This window comes from Tursiops truncatus, chromosome X (assembly GCF_011762595.2).
Source record: "Tursiops truncatus isolate mTurTru1 chromosome X, mTurTru1.mat.Y, whole genome shotgun sequence".
Taxonomy (NCBI): Eukaryota; Metazoa; Chordata; class Mammalia; order Artiodactyla; family Delphinidae; genus Tursiops; species Tursiops truncatus.
In genome coordinates, this window is record NC_047055.1 from 90,536,372 (window position 1) to 90,557,405 (window position 21,034).

Here is a 21,034-nt window from a genome sequence, read left to right on the forward strand (position 1 = left end):
GTTAGAACACAGAATATGCTGGGTTGGGAAAAAAAAGTAAAGAAATAATTCTTAGTATGTGTACCTTCCATCTGGAAGAATAGTAGTAAAATTTCCTTCTTCTACCCGAACTGAGCCAGGTGAGGTGGGGGTGGAGGCTTTTGTGAATTTAGATACGTTTTACATCCGAAGAAGAAGATGTGGTCTCATTTTCCAAGAACACATTTGATTTTTTTAGGCACTAATTTATTTTTAAATTTACATTCACTCTTTTTGGTGTACAATTCTATGATTGTGACAAATTCCTAGAGTTGTGCAACTGCCACCACAATAAAGATACAGAACAGTTCCATCACACCTGCCCCCTCACACACCCGCACCCCCAAAACGGGAATAATGCTTTCTCTTGAGTAAATACCTAGGAGTGGAATGTGTGGACCATACGGTAGGCATATGTTTCACTTTTTGAGAAACTACCAAACTGGTATTTTTTGTTGTTGTTTTAGAGGTGTTTTTTACATCTTTTGTTACATTTTCCCCTGGATATTTCATGCTTTGGGTGCCATTATAAATGGCATCTTTTTTAGTGGTTGCCCCAGAGTTTGCAATACTGTACACGTTTACAGTTATTCCAAGTCTACTTTTAAATAGCACTATACCACTTCATGAATAGTGAGGAAACCTTATAATAACATCACGGTCATTCATTTCACTTATACAGAAGCATCTATATGTTCATATACATGTATATGCACGTAATTGAATACATTGTTGCTATTATTTTGAACAAATTATATATGTTAGATCACTTAAGAGAAATAAGTGTTTTATCGACTTACTTATTCCTTCTCTAATGCTCTTTCTTTTTTTAAACTTTTTCTTTTATATTGGAGTATAGTTGATTAACAATGTCGTGATAGTTTTCAGGTGTACAGCAAAGTGATTCAGTTATACATATACATGTATCTATTCTTTTTCAAATTATTTTCCCATTTAGGTTGTTATGTAATACTGAATAGAGACCCCTGTGCTATACAGTAGGTCCTTATCCATTTTAATTTATTTATTTTTTGCAGTACGCGGGCCTCTCGCTGTTGTGGCCTCTCCCATTGCGGAGCACAGGCTCCGGACGCGCAGGCTCAGCGGCCATGGCTCACAGGCCCAGCCTCTCCACGGCATGTGGGATCTTCCCGGACCAGGGCACGAACCCATGTCCCTTGCATCAGCATGCGGACTCTCAACCACTGCGCCACCAGGGAAGCCCTCCATTTTAAATATGGCAGTGTGTACACGTCAATCCCAAACTCCCTAACAATCCCTAATGCTCTTCCTTTATATAGATACAAGTTTCTGATCTATATCAATTTCCTTCTTTCTGAAGAACTTCTTTAAAACATTTCTTGGAGGGCAGGTCTACTGGCAACAAATTCCCTCAGTATGTGTTTGTCTGAGAAAATTTTTATTTCTCCTTCACTTTTGAGGGATAGTTTCACAGGATACAGAATTCTAGCTTGGTTTTTTTTCTCTCAACACTTTAAATATTTCACATCACCCTCTTCTTGCCTGCATGGTTTTTGAGGAGAAATAGGATGTAATTCTTATCTTTGCCCGTCTATAGATAAGGTATTTTTTTCCCTTTGACTTCTTTCAAGATTTTTTTTCTTTATCTTTGACTTTCTACAGATTAAATATGATGTGCCTAGGTGTAATTTCGGGGGAGCATTTATCCTGCCTGGTGTTCGCTGGGCTCCTGGATCCATGGTTGGTGTCTGACATTAATTTGGGGAAATTTTCATTCATATTGCTTCACGTATTTCTGCCGTCCCTTTCTCTCTTTCCTCTCCTTCTGGTATTCCCATTACACATATGCTATAACTTTTTGTAGTTTTCCAGAAGTTCTCGGATATTCTGTTCCATTTTTTAAGTCTTTTTTCTCTTTGTTTTTCAGCTTTGGACGTTTCTATTGATGTTTCTATCCTCAAACGCAGAGATGCTTTCCTCAGCTATATACTAATGAGCCCATCAAAGGCATTCTTCATTTCTGGTAGTGTTTTTGAGATCTACCATTTCTTCTTGATTATTTCTTAGAATTTCCATCTCTCTGTTATCCATCTATTCTTACATGTTGTCTACTTTTTGCATTAGAGCCCTTAGCATGTTAATCATAGTCGTTTTAAATTTGCAGACTGACAATGAGAACATCCCTGCCATATCTGAGTCTGGTTCTGATGCTTGCTCTGTCTCTTCAAACTATGTTTTTTGCCTTTTAGTATGCCTTTTAACTCTTTGCTGAAACCAGACATGATGTACTAGATAAAAGAAACTCTGGTAAATAAGCCTTTGGTGATGTGGTGGTAAGGTGTCGGGGGAGAAGTGTTCTCTATCGCTATGATCAGGCTTCAGTCTTTTTAGTGTGCCTGTGTCCCTCAACTGTAAACTTCATAAGTACCTTTTAGTTTCCTCCCTTACCCCTCTAGGTGGGATAGGATGGCCGGAGGGGGCTAGATTTGGGTATTTCCTTTCCCTTATGTGTAAGGCTCGAGGGGGCTGGAGTTGAGTATTTCCCTTTCCCCAGGTGGGTTAGGCTCTGATAAAACCCCATTGGTAAAATGGTTTCTCTTGAAGGCAGGCGTTGTTAAGAAGAACAGAATGCTCTTGCACATTTCAAACTGGTTACTTTTCTCCTCTCCTGCCAGAAGCCAGAGAGAATTTTTCCTTGATATTCACTGTGAGAACCTGGTAAAGCTCCTGGAGATAAAGCTCACACAAGTTTGGGGCTCCCTTGATGACTGGCCTCCCCAGGAATTTTTATCTCTTAGATTTGTCCACATGAAGCCTCCAGAAATTCATCAGTTACAGTTCAGATTTTCCTACCCTGCTACTGGTTCCCACCGAGGTTTCTGCTTGTGGGTTTCTGCTCTGATAAGTCATGATTCTCTGTATCTGAGTGTCTATTTGAGGGACAGTGGTTTGCCCAGTGACCTCCCTTCTCAGATGGATCTAAGAAGAATTGTTGATTTTTCAGTTTCTTCAGCTTTTTACTTCCCAAATTGTTTTTTTAAAGTGATTGTATCATCTTCATTTTTACCAAGAGTCTTTGAGAGTTCCAATTCCTCTACATGCTTACCACACGTGGTATGGTCCATTTGTTTAATTTTAGCCATCCTAATAGATGAGTAGTAGTATTTCATTGTTGTTTTTACTTGAGTTTTCCTAATGATTGATGATGTTAAACATATTTTCATGAGCTGCTTTGCCATCCATAAATCTTTGGTGAAGCCAGAGGAGATTTCAGGTCTTTTTCCCAAACATTTTTTGAGTTTTTTGTTTTCTTGTTCCTGTTTTGTGAGTTCTTTATTTATTCTGGATACAAGTCCCTTATCAGATATATGCTTGCCAAATATATTTGTCTGTGGCTTGTGATTTTATTCCCTTAAAAAAGTATCTTTTGAAGAGAAAAAGGTTTAAATTCTGATTAAGTTCAATTTATCAATATTTACTTTTATGGATCATGATTTTGGAATTAGATCTAAGAAATCTTTGACTAATTCAAGGTCACAGAAGTTTTCTTCTAGAGGCATTATAGTTTTACAATCAGGTCTATGATTCACTTTAAGTTAATTTTTTGTTTGTGGTGTGAAATAAGGATTGAAGTTTTATTTGTTCGTTTATATGTAGATATGCATTTTTTCAGCACCGTTTGTTGAAAGAAACACTATCATTTCTCCACTGAATTGCCTTAGAACTATTGTTGAAAATCAGTGTCCATATATGATGAGCCTTTTTCTGTTCTGTTCCATTGATCTGTCCGTCTCGTCACTGATACCACTCTTTCTTGATTAATGTATCTCTATAATAAATGTTGAAATCAGGTAGTATTAGTTCTCCAACTTTTTTCTTCTCTTTCAAAGTTATTTTGGCTATACTAGGTTGTTGTATTTCCTTTGGTACTTTGGAATCAGCCTGTCAATTTATATAGCAAGCCCTGCTGGGATTTTGACTGCAATAGCATTAAATCTATAGATAAACTTGTGGACAACATTGAGTCTTCTGACTCATGAACATGGTGTATCTCTCCATTTATTTGGAATTTAATTTGTCTCAGACATACTTTATAGTTTTCAGGGTACAGGGCTTGCACATCTCTTGTCAGATGTATCCCTGAACGTTTCATATTTTTGATGCTTTTGTAAATTGTATTGTTTTTAATTTTAATTTCCAATTGTATATTGCTAGTATATATAAATAGGATTGATATTTGTGTATTGATCTTATATCCTGATACATTGCTGAACTCACCTGTTTGTCCTAATAGCTTTCTTTTTTATTCCATCAGGTTTTTTATATTGACAGTCATGTCATCTGAGAATAAAGGCAGTTTTACTTCTTTATTTCCAAACTGGATTCATTTGACATCATTCTCTTGTTCCTAAAATTAGGGGGAAGGCATTTAATCTTTTAACATTAGGTGTAATGTTAGTTAAGAGTTTTTGGTAATTGTCTTTTATCAGGTTGCGGAAGTTCCTTGTTATTCCTGTGTCGTTGAGTGTTAGATTTTGTCAAGTCCTTTTTCTGCATCTGTCGAAATGATCGGATTAGTTTTTTGTTTTAGTTTGTTAATTTAATAACTTACATTGATTGATTTTCAAATGTTAAAACTTGCATTTCTGGGATAAATTTCACTTGGTCATGATGTTGTTTTCCCTTTTATAGTTGTTGTATTTAATCTGTGAAAATTTTGTTTAGAGTTTTTGCCTGTATTTTCATGAAGCCTCACAGAATGAGTTCTGTGCCTGTAATGGTGACCAGGTCACTTTACCTGTTGGGATTTCATTTCCTTACTTGTAAAAGGAAGAGGCTGGATTGATGATCTATCTGTTATTTTCCATTCTGATGGAAAATGGTCTTTTCCATTATTCATATTTATTTTCCCATGATTTACATTTATCTTCATTTAGCCCTTTAAATTGTTTTGCATATCTTTTATTATATATAAAAGTACAGTAGCATAAGCATATTACTGTTAAGTGGTAAATTGAGGGTGACTGCTCAAAAACTTTTCAGCGGTGTGGTGCTACTCGATCAAACAATTTTGGAAACAATGCTGTATATAATTCTCCTGGCCATCAGGACTAGGCTTTCTCATAGGCCTCAGTCTTTTCCCACCTGGAACACTTTGCTATTAGTCTTTGAGGTTGTATTAGACAATTATATAAAACTCGTCTCATCCTTCAAATAACCCTGCAAGGCAGACTCATTAATCAGCTCAAGGTCACGGGGCAGAGCTGGGATTCAGACCTAAATCTGTTTGATTCCAAATCTGATATTTTCTCTTTCAAAACTTAAATGGAAGTGTAATTACTAAAATTTTAACTATACCAAAATGTGCTGAAAGACACTATATACCCACTACCCAGAATTAATAAAAGTTAACATTTTTTCTACATTTTCTTTTTATCTCTTTTTTTAAAAATTAAGTAAGAAGTGGATATACAGCTAATGCCTGCTCCCTCAGCATCTCTTTCCCTTACCAGTATCAAAATGTATATATAATACCCATGCTTATTTTTTTCCACATATATATGTATCCATAAACAATTTACAATATCATTTGTGCATTTAAAAATGTGCATAATGGTAAACACTGTATCCTTTTGTGACTTGCTATTTTCGATCAACGTATGATTTTGAGTTATTTCCATGTCAATACATGTAGCTCTGGTTTATTTATTCTCATTGTTTTATAGTATTTCATTTTATGAATAAACTACAGTTTACCAATTTCTTATTATGTTAGTTTTCTGTGGCTACCGTAACAAAAGCAAACTAGGTGGCTTAAAACAACAGAAGTTTATTCTCTCACAGTTCTAGAGGCCAGAAGTCCCAAATCAGTATCACTGGGCTGAAATAAAGGAGTTGGCAGGGTGATGCTGCCTCTAGGAGAATCTGATCCCTTCTTCTTCAGTTTCTGTGGCTGCTGGCAGTCCTCGGCTTGTGGTATTACTCCAACCTCTGTCTTTGCCTTCACATCGCTTCCTCCTCGTGTGTGCGTGCGTGCGTGCGTGCGTGCATGAGAGAAATCTCTCTCTCTCGTAAGGATACATGTGATGGCTGTTAAGGCCCACCTGGATAATCCAGGATAATCTCGGGTAATCTATTTCAAGATCTTAAATTAATCACATCAGCAAAGACCCTTTTTCCACGTAGAGTCACATTCACGGGTTCCGGAGATTAGGACCTGATATCTTTGGGGATCATTCTTCAGTCTCCTGTACTTATGAACAGCCATTTTGCTATTACAGACAGCTGCAAGGGAACATCCTTGTGCATGTCTCTGTGGATTCTCTAGAATAGGAGCCTAGAAGTAGAATTGCTAGGCTATAAGCTGTATCTTCAACTTCACTAAGGATTGTTAAATTTTTCTTAGAAAGTGGAAGCATCAATTTATATTTTCATCCTTTGCACATTGCTCATTTTTTTGTTGAGATTTAAGTCTTTTTTAAAGTCTTTGTTCTTGATACATTTTGCATGCAAGTCCTCTCTTGGTTATGTGCATTGCAGATGTATTCTATGTCTGGCTTCTCTATTCACTTCCTGTATTGTGTCTTTTGTCATGTGGAAGTTTAAATTTTTAATTGTAGATGAATTTATGGGCCTTTTTCCATTATAGTTAGTGAATTTTGCATCCTCTTTAAGAAATTATGAATACCATATGAATTTCCAGTTGTTCCAGCACCATGCATTAAGTCTATCCTTTTTTCCCCAGTGGTTTGTATTGACACATCTGACATATTTCATAGTCCCATATCCATATGAATCTGTTTCTAAGCTCTCTATTTTGTTAAATTTGTCTACTTGTCTAGCCATAGGCTAGTACCACCTGTTTTAATTTGTTACTATGGCATCATAAGTTGTGATATAGAGCAGGGTTCTAATTTTTCTTCTTCTGACTATTCTTAGGCTTTTAATTTTCCATATCAATTTTATGACCACTTTCTAGTTCTTTAAAAAGCCAGATTGGATTTTGACTGGAGTTGTGTTGAATTTATAGACTAACTAGGGGGCAGAGCTGCTGTCACTATGAAATAGAGATTTCCCATCTTTGAATATAGTGTATCTTGTTTTATAATACTATACAGTTTTGTTGTCATTGCAAATATTGCCTTTTAATTTTAGAATTACATTTTCCAGTTGGTTGTTGCTGGTGTATATGAATGCTATTGATTTTTGTATTTTATTTTTTGTATGCTGGTCTCATTTTCCCTCTTGAGTCCTCAGAATATGTAGTGTCTTTTGGATATTATTTTGGACCGTATCATATAAACTGTAAATAATGACAGACCTGCTTCTTCCCTTTTAATCTATATGATTTCTTTCTATTTTTCTTATTATAATATTTTGGCTAACAGCTGCAATGTAATATGTAAGATAAGTAGTAATAGCAGGGATCCTTATCTTCTTCCTGATTTTAAAAGAGGTATTTCTAATATTTCACCATTAAGGTCATAGGTTTTTTGGTAGATGCAGGTATTCTATTTAGGATTTTCCCATCTTTGTTCATATAGGAAACAGACCTATACTTTTACTTTCTCATACTGTCTTTGTCCAGTTTAGATATCAGTGTTTTATAATAGTCTTATAAAATAAGTTTCAGAACATTCACTCTCTATAAAAAGTAGGTATTATTAGTTCTCTGAAGGTTTTGTAGAAGTTGCGTGTAAAACCATATAGCCATTCCTTCTTTTTCTGTGGGTGGATTTTTTAACTAATGGTTCGCTTTCTCTAAGGAGAGTACATGCTATTCTAGATTTCTATTTTTTCTTGAGTTGGTTTTGAAAATTATAAATATTTTCTAGAAACTTTTCCATTTCGTCTAATTTTTTAAATTTATCACCTTTTTAAGCCCTATTACTGTTGATTTGTGCCTTTTCTGTTTTTTTAAGTCAATTTTACTAGAGTTATTTGATTAATTTTAAAAAGAACCAGATTTCAATTTGTTAATCCCCCCCCAATTTTTACCTTTAACTTCTATTTTATTAATTCCTACTTTTATTTTTATTATGTCCTTTCTATTTTCTCTGTGTTTATTTTCTAATTTCTTGACTTGGATATTTGTTTCACTGATGATCAGTCTTTATTTTCTAAGAAATGCACTTGAGGCTTAATTTGCCTTGTAAATACTACTTTGGCTTTAGTGTGTTTAGTGTTTTTTGTCCTTCCTGTGTAAATATTTCCTAAAATTGGCCAATTATTTGTTTTTAAATTTCCAGATGTGTATGACATTAGCTTTATAGTTCTTTTTTCTCTTTTTGTTACATTTAGTTGGATAATATGGTTTGCATGATACCAATTCTTTGATATTTATTGAGACTTGCTTTGTAACTCTGGGAATGAATAAACTTATTTTCTGAAATGTATTTTTTCTCTTACTTTTGAAGTTTAACTGGGTAAATAATTCTAGATTTATAGTTATTTTCCCTTGACCTTTTGAAGATATTATTCTGTTGTCTTCTGCCCTCCATTGTGGTTGTTGGTAAGTCTCTTATTAATATAGTTGTTCCTTTGTAGTCATATGCCTTTTTTTTCCTCTCTGGTTGCCTTTTTCTTTGTTTTTGGTGTCCTGCAGTTTCATTACAGTGTATCTTGGAACTATTTGTAATTCTTCAATTTGGCAATTATTCTCAGCCATTATCTCTTCAAATCTCTTGTCCATTCTCTCTGTCTTTCTTCTCAAACTCTCAAGCTGTTTTCTGTTTTCCTCTTAACTACTTGTCAAACTTCTCTCTGTTTTCCATGTCTTTTAACCTCTCATTCATTCTTTTCATTGATTTTTTATTCTGTGCTGCATTCTTGGAATTTTCCTTAAATCCGTCATCCAGTTCATTGATTAAGTGACTTTACCTTCCAGTTCCTTAAGTGCTATTTAGTTGTGTGTGCGTGTGTGTATGTGTGTACATGCACTCATGTATGTTTTAAATGTTTCTGTTATTTTCCATGGCATCTATGTTCTTTTCTTATGGTTTCTCTATTTTTTAATCTGTTTTGTAATTTTAAACATAATAATTTCATAGTCCATTACTGATTTTTGTACTGTTGTCCCAAATTCATGGGGTACTACTCCTTCTGTTACATCTGCTGGCTCTCACTCATGGTGGATTATTTCCTTTTATGTTTTTTAAGCTCATCTTAAACTGGACTTTCTTCCCCCACTGCAGTGTTCCTTTGCTGCTTGGGTTGGCCTTTCAGAGTTGTTTTTGTTTTGTTTTGCTTTAAACCCTTTTATTTTGAACTAATTGTAGACTTACAAAACAGTTCCAAAATAGTATGGAGAGTTCTCATATATCTCTCACTCAGTTTCTCCTAATGTTAGCATCTTACCATAGTGCTATTATCAAAACCAGGAAATTAACATTGGTACGATATACTAAACATCTTATTTGAATTTCACCAATGTCTTTTTTTCTTTCTCAGGATCCTGTTTAGGATCCTACACGGCATTAGTTGTTCTTTCTTCTTAGTCTTCTGTGATCTATAACAGATCCTCAGTCTATCCTTGTCTTTTATGACCCTGATATTTTTGAATAAGTTTTTTGAATCAGTTATTTTGTAGAATACCCCTCAATTTGGATTTTTTTTGATGTTTTCTCATGGTTGGTCTAAGATTATGCATTTTTGGCGTAATCTTGGCAATTTTCTGTAAAAATTGTACAGAAATGATGCATCCTTCTTAGTGCATCACATCAAGGAGCTCATGATGTCAATATGTCTTATTACTAGTGATATTGACCTTGATCACTTTATTAAGATGGTGTTTGTCAGATTTCTCCATTGTAAAGTTACTATCGTTCCTTTTGTAGTGAATAAATACCTTGAGAGAGATACTTTGAGACTATGCAAATCCTGCTTTTCCTCAAGCTTTCACCCACTAATTTTAGCATCCAGCAGTAGAACTTTCAGAGTATTGATTTTGCCTCTCCAGGCGGGCTTATAAACTGAACTTAATTTAATCTTAATTTTGATGTTAATTTATTGCCTTGGAGCTTTCTATAGTTAGTGGGTAAAATAAATTTGTACTACAAATTCTTATTAGGCAGAATATTGGCTTTGAGATCTATCAGGTAATCTATCCATCTTCCTCCCTCCCTCCCTTTTTTCCTCTCTCCCTCCCTTTTTTCCTCTCTCCCTCCCTTTTTATACAGAGACTCAGAAAAAAGGTCCATTGTCATCTCTCTAAGACAATGGTTAGAGTTTATTAATCCTTCTTTCACTTCAGTTGCAGCCTTTTTACAGTTCTAACTTTATATACAGGCTTTGTATGTAGGAGTTCCAAACTGCTACTCACCTTGGCCAGAGGCCTTGTTTCTTGTGCCTGAGTGAGCATTAAAATCCAAGCTCTTGGGGCTTCCCTGGTGGTGCAGTGGTTGAGAGTCTGCCTGCTAATGCAGGGGACACGGGTTCGAGCCCTGGTCTGGGAGGATCCCACATGCCGCGGAGCAACTAGGCCCGTGAGCCACAACTACTGAGCCTGCGCGTCTGGAGCCTGTGCTCCGCAACAAGAGAGGCCGCAACAGGAGAGGCCCGCACACCGCGATGAAGAGTGGCCCCCGCTTGCCACAACTAGAGAAAGCCCTCGCACAGAAACGAAGACCCAACACAGCAAAAATAAATTAATTAATTAATAAACTCCTACCCCCAACATCTTCTAAAAAAAAAAAAAATCCAAGCTCTTACCTGTTAACAGTGTTCGATTCCCACCTCCCCTAGGTGCCGCCCTGTTAGTTTGTACACCTTCCTCTCTGGCTGTACCAGCTACCTGTTTGCCTTGGTACCTGTGACATTTTCTCTCCTTTTTCACAAGTTCAGCCAGCAATTTGAGTTTCAATTGCTATCTCGTCTACCATTTTGCCACACATAATCTCTACCATGCCATACAGACTCTCAACTTACACTGGAGAAAATACAGACTAGACACATTACTGGGGAATGTAACATCATTATAAATACCTATGCTGAAGTGGATTTGGCTTTGCTTGTGTAGACCTAGTTAAAATCAGCTCCACTATTTAAAATCTTAATAACTCTCAGGCTTTTCTCTTTCTATTTTTGAAGCATATCCATTCTTATAGCCTTGAGTTTTATGGGATGCTAGAAAAAATTCTTGGCATTTTAGAATAAATAAACCATATAATGTTGTGCCAAAACAGATAGACTATTTCTTATGTTTCTAAAGAGTGGAAAAAGGACCAACTCTTTTTCTGAGGTTTTATATATACATGTATATTTATACTGTGTTTCTCTTATTTCTTTTTCCATGATTATATTCTTGTGGGAGTGGGTAAATCATTAACAGTGAAACTACTGTTTCATCCAAAATACAGTGTTCTAATGGTCTCTTTTCGAAGAATAAAAGCAAGGCAGCTGTGTGGCCACTAGTTGCTAACAAATGACCAGGTTAGTGCCACCCAGGCTTTCTCCTTTAATTAGAGTCCCAGTTTTGTTTTAAAAAATGAAAACAGTAACTAAATGTTAATTTTTAGTTCCTAAGAGGGAGAATTATGATGTAACAATTATGATGTAAAATGAGAGAATATTACAGAGCAGGAGGGGAATGACACTTAAGCCACCATAGGGCAAGCCCTACCTGGCTGTTTTTCATTCAAGTAAATTTTGCAACCCAAAGTACTGGGTGTGGAGGGTGTGCCTCTCAGTGTGCTGTTTAGCCATGTACATTTAGCATTCATTCAATAAACATATATTAGGCACCTACTCCTGTATCAGGTCCCATGGTGGGTTCAGAGATGAATGAGCTGCCCTCATCTTTGAACCTCGATCAATCACCATAGGACCTGGCACTGATGTTTCTGGGCCACCCAATTCATGTCATTCTCTTTCCACACCATTTTGGAAGGGATCTCTCCTTTGCTGTCCAGCCTCATCTTTGAACCTCGATCAATCACCATAGGACCTGGCACGTTTCTGGGCCACCCAATTCATGTCATTCTCTTTCCACACCATTTTGGAAGGGATCTCTCCTTTGCTGTCCAGCTTTCTCCTACCCTTAAAGATATTCCAGTTTACATTTTTTCTCTTAAGATGTTCCTGAACACCCCAGCTCACAGTGATCTCTGTCTCTTTGATCTCCTTGCATTTATGGCTGGTGCCACTCAGCACATCTTTTTATTCCCTCATGCATGTTAGTTGAAGAATAAGTGAATGAATACAGGCATGAACAAGGCAATGACCTTTGTTTGGATTCAACTTTCATTCACATAGTAGTTAGGATCCTATAGAAAGGGGATTCTTAACTGATTTTGGCCTTTCTTGAAGGAAAGTTCATTCTACTACCTACTAATAATTCTAATAATAGCTAATACTTGCGTTTGCGTTTGTCAAGATGGTGGAGTAGGAGGATGTGGAACTCACCTCCCTGCACAAACACATCAAAAATACATCTACGTGTGGAACAATTCTCACTGAAAACTGAAAATAGCAGAAAGACTCCCGTACAACCAAGGCTATAAGAAAGATCTACACGGAATTGGGTAGGAAGGGAAAAGAAGCAATCAGGTCGGGACCTATGCCCCTGGGAGGGGACTCAGAGGAAAAGGGAGATTACACAGGTGGAGACCCTCCTTGGGAAGTGAGCATTTCGAGCCACATATTGAGTGCCTCAGTCCTGGGGCCGGACAAAGAGAAGATGAGCCCCCTTGGCTAGTTAGAGAGCCAGTGGGACTAATATGAAGGCTGTGGGAAGCCTGGACTCCACTCATGAGGAGCACACTAATGCTTGCTTGCTCCTGAAGCAGGGTGGAATGGGTGATTGAAACTACACAGGTGGCTGATTGGTTTCCTGTGACTGCCCTGGCACATGCCCCAGCCTGAGCCGAGTGAACACTCCAGCACTGTTTGCCTTGTGTTGTAGCTCCACACTGGAGTGAGGGCTGTTATGACTGAGGAGGAAGCCTGGCTAATAGACACTGAGTGGCTCAAACCCTAAGCAGAGTCTGATCAAGGAGGGGGTAGCCACTTCTGGTGATCATGCAGGTGGTGCATCAGAGGTGGTCCTGATCTCTGGCAGTGGCCAGACCACCACAGCCCATACTGTGGCTCTCACCGAGTACCCACACCAGCCCTTTTTGCTCCAGCACTGCTCCCCTCTTGGGTGAAGGTGCTGGTGCTGGTGCTGGGAGGAGGAACAGCACACACTTAAATGGAACTGAGCCTGCTCAGCCCAGACCCTCAGGGCTTCTGCTTCAGCAACTTGGAACCTGACTCTACCCCTCATAGGGTGGTGATGGCCACTGAGCAGAGGGGAAGCCCCCCTCACACCTTGCTCTGCCCTGGCCCCTCCATCTCCAGCCCCATTGTCTACCTAGGTGATACCTGCCAGCACACCCTGAGGAAAGACATGACTTGTGTTCACATCAAATCCAGCTCTCTCACCAATGCCACTGGGCACATACAGACTGTATAGGGTTGCTCCCACATAAGGATACCTCTTCAAGACCACCATAGGTAACTGTTTCATCTAATTTCATAGAGACAGAGAGAGAAGCAAAATGAGAAGACAGAGGAATTTGTCTCAATTGGAAGCGCAAGAGAAGACCTCTGAAAAAAACAACTTTTGAAACAGAAATAAACAATTTACTAGATAAAGAATTCGAAGGATTAGTAATAAGAATGCTAAATGAATTAGGGAAAAAAATAGATGAACACAGTGAGAATTTTAACAAGGAACTAGAACATATAGTCGAAAGGAACACAAATGACAAGCGTTGGTGAGGATGTGGAGAAAAGGGAACCCTCGACATCATTGGTGGGAATGTAAATTGGTGCAGCCACTGTGGAAAAGAGTATGGAGGTTCCTCAAAAAACTAAAAATAGGGCTACCATATGACCCAGCAATTCCACTCCTGTATATATATCCAAAAAAAACCCAAAAGTCTCATTTGAAAAGTTACATGCATCCCAGTATTCATAGCAGCATTATTTACAATTGCCAAAGTATGGAAGCCACCTAAGTGTCCATCAAGAGATGAATGGATAAAGAAGATGTGGGTGTGTGTGTGTGTGTGTGTGGGTGTGTGTGTGTGTGTATACACACACACACACACACACACACACACACAAATAGATATAGTTATACATTAACTTATATGAACCCCATGGCAACCACATATCAAAAACCTACAACAAATACACAAAAACAAGAAAGAAAGGAACATAAGCATAGCACTAAAGAAAATCATCAGACCACAAAGAGAGAAAGTAAATGAAGAAGAAAAGAACAGGGAAGAACTACAAAAGCAACCAGAAAACAAGTAGTAAAATGGCAATAAGTACATACATATCAATAATTTATTTAAGTGTCAATGGACTAAATACTCCAATCAAAAGGCATTGGGTGGCTGATTGGGTTAAAAAACAAGACTCATCTATATGCTGCTTACAAGAGGCTCACTTCAGAACTAAAGACACACAGACTGAAAGTTAGGGGATGGAAAAAGATATTTCATGCAAATGGAAATGACAAGAAAGCAATATTTATATCAGACAAAATGGACTTTAAAACAAGTCTATAACAAAAGGCAAAGAAGGGCATTATATAATGATAAAGGGATCAGTATAAGAAGAGGATATTTTACTTGTTAACATGTGTGCATGCAATATAGGAGCACCTAAATATATAAAACAAATACTAACAGACCTAATCAGAGAAATTGAGAACAATACAATAATAGTAGGGGACTTAAACATCCCACTTACATCAATAGACAGATCATCCAGACAGAAAATCACCAAGACAACAATGATCTTTAATGACAAAATAGACCAGTTGGACTTAATAGATATCTCCAGGACATTCCATCCAAAAATAACAGAATACACATTCTTCTCAATTGCACATGGAATGTTCTCCAGGATAGATCACATGCTAGGCCACAAAACAAGTCTCAACAAATTTAAGAAGATAAAAATTATATCAAGCATTTTTTCTAACTACAACAGTATGAAACTAGAAATAACTTACAGGAAGAAAAATGGGAAAAGCACAAACATGTGGAGACTGAACAACATTGGTGGTTTTTTTAAGTAAAAACAAATGGGTCCATGAAGAAATCAAAGAAGAAATCAGGAAATACCTTGCAACAAATGAAAATGGAAGCATAACTTTCCAAAATCTATGGGATGCAGTAAAAGCAGTTCTAAGAGGGAAGTTTATAGCAATACAGGCCTACCTCAAGAAACAAGAAAAATCTCATATAAACAACTCAGCTTTCCATCTAAAGGAATTAGAAAAAGAAGAATAAACAAAGTCAGCAGAAGGAAGGAAATATAATAAATATCAGAGAGGAAATAAATAAAATAGAGACCAAAAAAAATAGAAAAGATGAAACCAGGAGCCAGTTCTTTGAAAAGAAAAACAAACTTAATAAACCTTTAACCAGAATCTTCAAGAAGAGAGAAGACCCAAATAAAAAGATAAGAAATGAAAGAGGAGAAATAACAACCAATACCACAGAGATACAGAAAATCAAAAAGAATACTATGAACAGTTACATGCCAACAAATTGGACAACCTAGAAGAAATGGACAAATTTCTAGAAACATACAACCTTCCAAGACTGAATCAGGAACAAACAGACAATCTGAACAGACCGAATACTAGTAGTGAAATTGAATTTTTAATAATAAAAACTCCCAACAAATAAAAGTCCGGGACTAGACAGCTTCACAGGGGAATTCTACTGAACATATAAACAAGAGCTAATACCTGTTCTTCTTAAACTATTACAAAAAATTGAAGAGGATGGAACACTCCTAAATTCATTCTACGAGGCCACCATTACCTGGATACCAAAACCAGACAAAGACACTATAAAAAAAATCATATGCCAACATTTCTGATGAATATAGATGCAAAATTCCTCAACAAAATATTAGTAAATGGAATTCAACAGTATATAAAAAAGATCATATACCACGATCAAGTGAGATTTATTCCAGGGATGCAAAAATGGTTCAATTATTTGCAAATCAACCAGTGTGATACACCACATTACTAAAAGGAAGGATTAAAAATCACATGATAAGCTCAATAGATGCAGAAAAGGCATTTGACAAAATTCAACATCCATTCATGGTAAAAACTCTCATCAAAGTTGATTTAGAGAGAACATGTCTCAACATAATAAAAGCCATTTATGACAAACCCACAGCTAACACCATACTCAATGGTGAAAAACTGAAAGCTTTTCCTCCAAAGTCAGGAACAAGACAAGGATGCACACTCTTGCCACTTCTATTTAAAATAGTATTGGAAGTACTAACCACAGTAATCAGACAAGAAAGAGAGATAAAAGGCATCAAAATGGGAAGGTAAAAAGTAAAACTGTCACTATTTGCATATGACATGATACTACATATAGAAAATCCTAAAGTCTTCACCCAAAAACTATTAGAACTAATAAATAAATGGATAAAGAAGATGTGGTATAGATATACAATGGAATATTACTCAGCTATAAAAAGAATGAAATTCTCCCATTTGTGACAATGTGGGTGGACCTAGAGGGTATTACGCTTAGTGAAATTAGTCAGATAGAGAAAAACAAATACTCTATGCTGTCACTTATGTGTGGAATATAAAAAATAAAACAACGGAATGTATATAAAAAAGCAGAAACAGACTCTCAGATACAGAGAAGAAACTAGTGGTTACCAGTGGGGAGAGGGAGGCAGGAGGAGATAAGGGTATGGGATTAAAAGACACAAACTAGTACGTATAAAATAAATAAGCAACAAGGATATATTGTCCTGCATAGGAAAATATACCCATTATTTTGTAATAACTTTAAATGAAGGATAATCTATAATAATATTTAATCACTCTGTTGTGCAACTGAAACTAATATAATATTGTAAATCAACTACACTTCAATTAAAAAAAAAAGAGCTAATACTTACATGCTACTTACCCCATGACGGGTGCTGTACTAAATGCTTTCTATATATTAACTCACTTAATCCTCACAGCAATCCTAAAATGTACATACTATTCTTATACCCATTTTGTAGATGAGGAAACTGAGGCACAGAGAGCTTAAGGAAGCTACCCAAGATCACATACTAAGTTGCAGAGCTGGGATTTGCACCCGGCAGTCTAGCAGTTTCATCACGAGTTCTAAGATTTAGAATAAAACTAGGTAAGTTTGACTCCTCATTGTGCCTCTCTAATGCCTTATGGTCTTCATCTGTGAAATGAGAATAATTCAGGAGATGACTGAGGGGATAAAATAAGTTAATATATGTTAAACACCAAGCCCGTAAATGCCCAGTTACATTCATTCCATTCCCGTCCCCTCACCACTGGCCACATGGAGCTTATACTTTCTGGTTCTAGAAGGCATGTGTGTGCTTCCAGATGGTCCAGCAGCTGTCTGAACAACCTTGAGACCTTTGCTCTCATTGAAATTTTCTTTCTTGACTTTACCCTTTCTGGATGGCTCTCTTCTGAAAGGAGCGCAGTTGAGGTGGGATTTAAAAAACTTCCTGGGCATATACCCCTTCAGTTTTTCTTCTATTATATGTGGTTTTATACTTATTTCTATTTTGCCTTGTTTCAGAAATGGGATTAAGTTGAGTTACTAAGATGCAAACAATTCTATAACACAAGATGGATATACAAATAATAAAAGTGAGAGAAAAAAAATAAATATAGGAACGAACTGTGGATCCAGGGTGGAGTTGACACACAGAGTGTATTTACAGACTCTGAAGTCATGGGCGTTTACCAGAGGTCAGCCATAGGCTGGCTCTGACCTTCCTAGAGGTCAGCACCAAATAAGAGACCACGAGCATAAAGCAACAAATAAGCCCATTGCTTAGCAGAAGGAATCCTAATACAAAGCACAAGACTGGCCCACCGTTCGTCCCCCTCTGGGGCTGAGGCTGCCCCCGACCCGCTCTCTTCCTCCTCTCAGGGTGGTGGACAATGAGGGGACCCTGCAGCTGAAGAGAAGCTTCCCCATTGAGCAGAGCTCGCACCCCGTACGCAGCATTTTCTGCCCCCTCATGTCCTTCCGCCAGGGGGCCTGTGTGGGTGAGTCCCATGGGGTTGGGGTGTCTGGGTGGCCAGGGAGGGGCAGGGACCAGGGCTGGTGCTGATCTGGCTCAGCTGTCACGACATCCTAATGCCCTGACTTCCTGGGCCTCAAGAACTCTCACACCCCAGCAACCTCACACTTTGAACACAGACCCCCCAGACAGCCCAGAAACCTCACAGCCTAAGACACAGACCCCTCCCCGCCACCAACAAAGAGCTCAGAGACCTCACACTCCGGACGCGGAGCCAAAACAGCTAGGTGACCTTGCATCTGGGGATGGTCCACCCCAGAGCCCCCAGCCCCGGCACCTTACACCTTGGACATAAATCCCTCAACACCTCAGAGACTTCACATGCAGGGCACCCCGCTGCCTCCTGCAACACCTCCTGATGGTCTCTCATCTGGGCAGTGACGGGCAGCGAGGACATGTGCGTGCATTTCTTTGATGTGGAGCGGGCAGCCAAGGCCGCCGTCAACAAGCTGCAGGGCCACAGTGCGCCCGTGCTGGATGTCAGCTTCAACTGCGATGAGAGCCTGCTGGCTTCCAGCGACGCTAGCGGCATGGTCATCGTCTGGAGGCGGGAGCAGAAGTAGGAGACTTCCATCCTTGCCACTGTCCACCTTCCCACCTGCCTCCGGCCCCAGCCTTGTGTTTGTAAATAAAGTTCCTGTGGTTGTGCCGATGGCTGGCTCCCAGATCTTCTGGGGTTGGGATGGGGGAGAGGGCAGCTCTAGGACCCAAGATGGGATGGGGTTCACCTCCTCATTCATGCCTTCATGCATTGATTCATTGATGGATTCATTCAACAACCGTTTATGAATGTCTGCCATGTCACAGGCACCACTTCAAGTGTTTTACACAGTCACGCTTTGGACAGACATTGTGGAGCACCTCTGTATGCCGGGACCTGTTCTAGGCACTGAGGGTACAAGCTGTGACTTAAACTGGCAGGAATGGCTGCCCTCGTGGAGCTTACATTCTAGTGGAGGCAGGTAGATAATAGACAAAAATATATAATAGGTCAGCTAGGGGCTTCCCTGGTGGCACAGTGGTTGAGAGTCCGCCTTCCGATGCAGGGGACATGAGTTCGTGCCCCGGTCCGGGAAGATCCCACATGCCGCGGAGCGGCTGGGCCCGTGAGTCATGGCCGCTGAGCCTGTGCGTCTGGAGCCTGTGCTCCGCAATGGGAGAGGCCACAACAGTGAGAGGCCCACGTACTGAAAAAAAAAAAAAAAGGTATAATAGGTCAGCTAAAGCTGAGCGTTGTAAGGAAAAAGGGCAGGGGATAGAGTGCAGGAGTGAGGGGAGGGTTAGGCTCTTTTTGGTGTCCTGATCAGGGAAGATGTTCCTGACAGTGTGAAATTTATTTATTTATTTTTTTTTTTTAACATCTTTATTGGGGTATAATTGCTTTACAATGGTGTGTTAGTTTCTGCTTTATAACAAAGTGAATCAGTCATACATAAACATATGTTCCCATATGTCTTCCCTGTTGCATCTCCCTCCCTCCCACCCTCCCCATCCCACCCCTCCAGGCTGTCACAAAGCACCGAGCCAATATCCCTGTGCCATGCGGCTGCTTCCCACTAGCTATCTACCTTACTGCGTTTGTTACTATGTATATGCCCATGACTCTCTCTCGCCCTGTCACAGCTCACCCTTCCCCCTCCCCATAACCTCAAGTCCGTTCTCTAAGAGGTCTGCATCTTTATTCCTGCTTTACCCCTAGGTTCTTCATGACATTTTTTTCTTAAATTCCATATATATGTGTTAGCATACGGTATTTGTCTTTTTCTTTCTGACTTACTTCACTCTGTATGACAGACTCTAGGTCTATCCAGCTCATTACAAATAGCTCAATTTCGTTTCTTTTTATGGCTGAGTAATATTCCATTGTATATATGTGCCACATCTTCTTTATCCATTCATCCGATGACGGGCACTTAGGTTGTTTCCATCTCCGGGCTATTGTAAATAGAGCTGCAATGAACATTTTGGTACATGACTCTTTTTGAATTTTGGTTTTCTCAGGGTATATGCCCAGTAGTGGGATTGCTGGGTCATATGGTAGTTCTATTTGTAGTTTTTTAAGGAACCTCCATACTGTTCTCCATAGTGGCTGAACCAATTCACATTCCCACCAGCAGTGCAAGAGTGTTCCCTTTTCTCCACACCCTCTCCAGCATTTATTGTTTCTAGATTTTTTGATGATGGCCATTCTGACTGGTGTGAGATGATATCTCATTGTAGTTTTGATTTGCATTTCTCTAATGATTAATGATGTTGAGCATTCTTTCATGTGTTTGTTGGCAGTCTGTATATCTTCTTTGGAGAAATGTCTATTTAGGTCTTCTGCCCATTTTTGGATTGGGTTGTTTGTTTTTTTGATATTGAGCTGCATGAGCTGCTTGTAAATTTTGGAGATTAATCCTTTGTCGGTTGCTTCATTTGCAAATATTTTCTCCCATTCTGAGGGTTGTCTTTTGGTCTTGTTTATGGTTTCCTTTGCTGTGCAAAAGCTTTGAAGTTTCATTAGGTCCCATTTGTGTATTTTTGTTTTTATTTCCATTACTCTAGGAGGTGGGTCAGAAAGGATCTTGCTTTGATTTATGTCATAGAGTGTTCTGCCTATGTTTTCCTCTAAGAGTTTGATAGTTTCTGGCCTTACATTTAGGTCTTTAATCCATTTTGAGCTTATTTTTGTGTATGGTGTTAGGGAGTGATCTAATCTCATACTTTTACATGTACCTGTCCAGTTTTCCCAGCACCACTTATTGAAGAGGCTGTCCTTTCTCCATTGTACATTACTGCCACCTTTATCAAAGATAAGGTGTCCATATGTGCATGGGTTTATCTCTGGGCTTTCTATCCTGTTCCATTGATCTATCTTTCTGTTTTTGTGCCAGTACCATACCGTCTTGATGACTGTAGCTTTGTAGTATAGTCT

The 21,034-nt window shown here is 38.5% G+C and overlaps 1 protein-coding gene across 1 annotated transcript in view; it reads left to right on the plus strand.

The window, feature by feature from the left end:
* The window catches only part of EFHC2 (EF-hand domain containing 2), a 69,627-nt gene extending 50,858 nt beyond the window's left edge, over positions 1-18,769 (plus strand). Inside the window, 2 exon segments of the mRNA XM_073799289.1 lie at positions 17,059-18,082; positions 18,496-18,769. Coding sequence (XP_073655390.1) covers positions 17,059-17,062 — 4 coding nt within the window. The 3' untranslated portion in view covers positions 17,063-18,082; positions 18,496-18,769.
* The last annotated feature ends 2,265 nt before the right edge of the window (positions 18,770-21,034 follow it).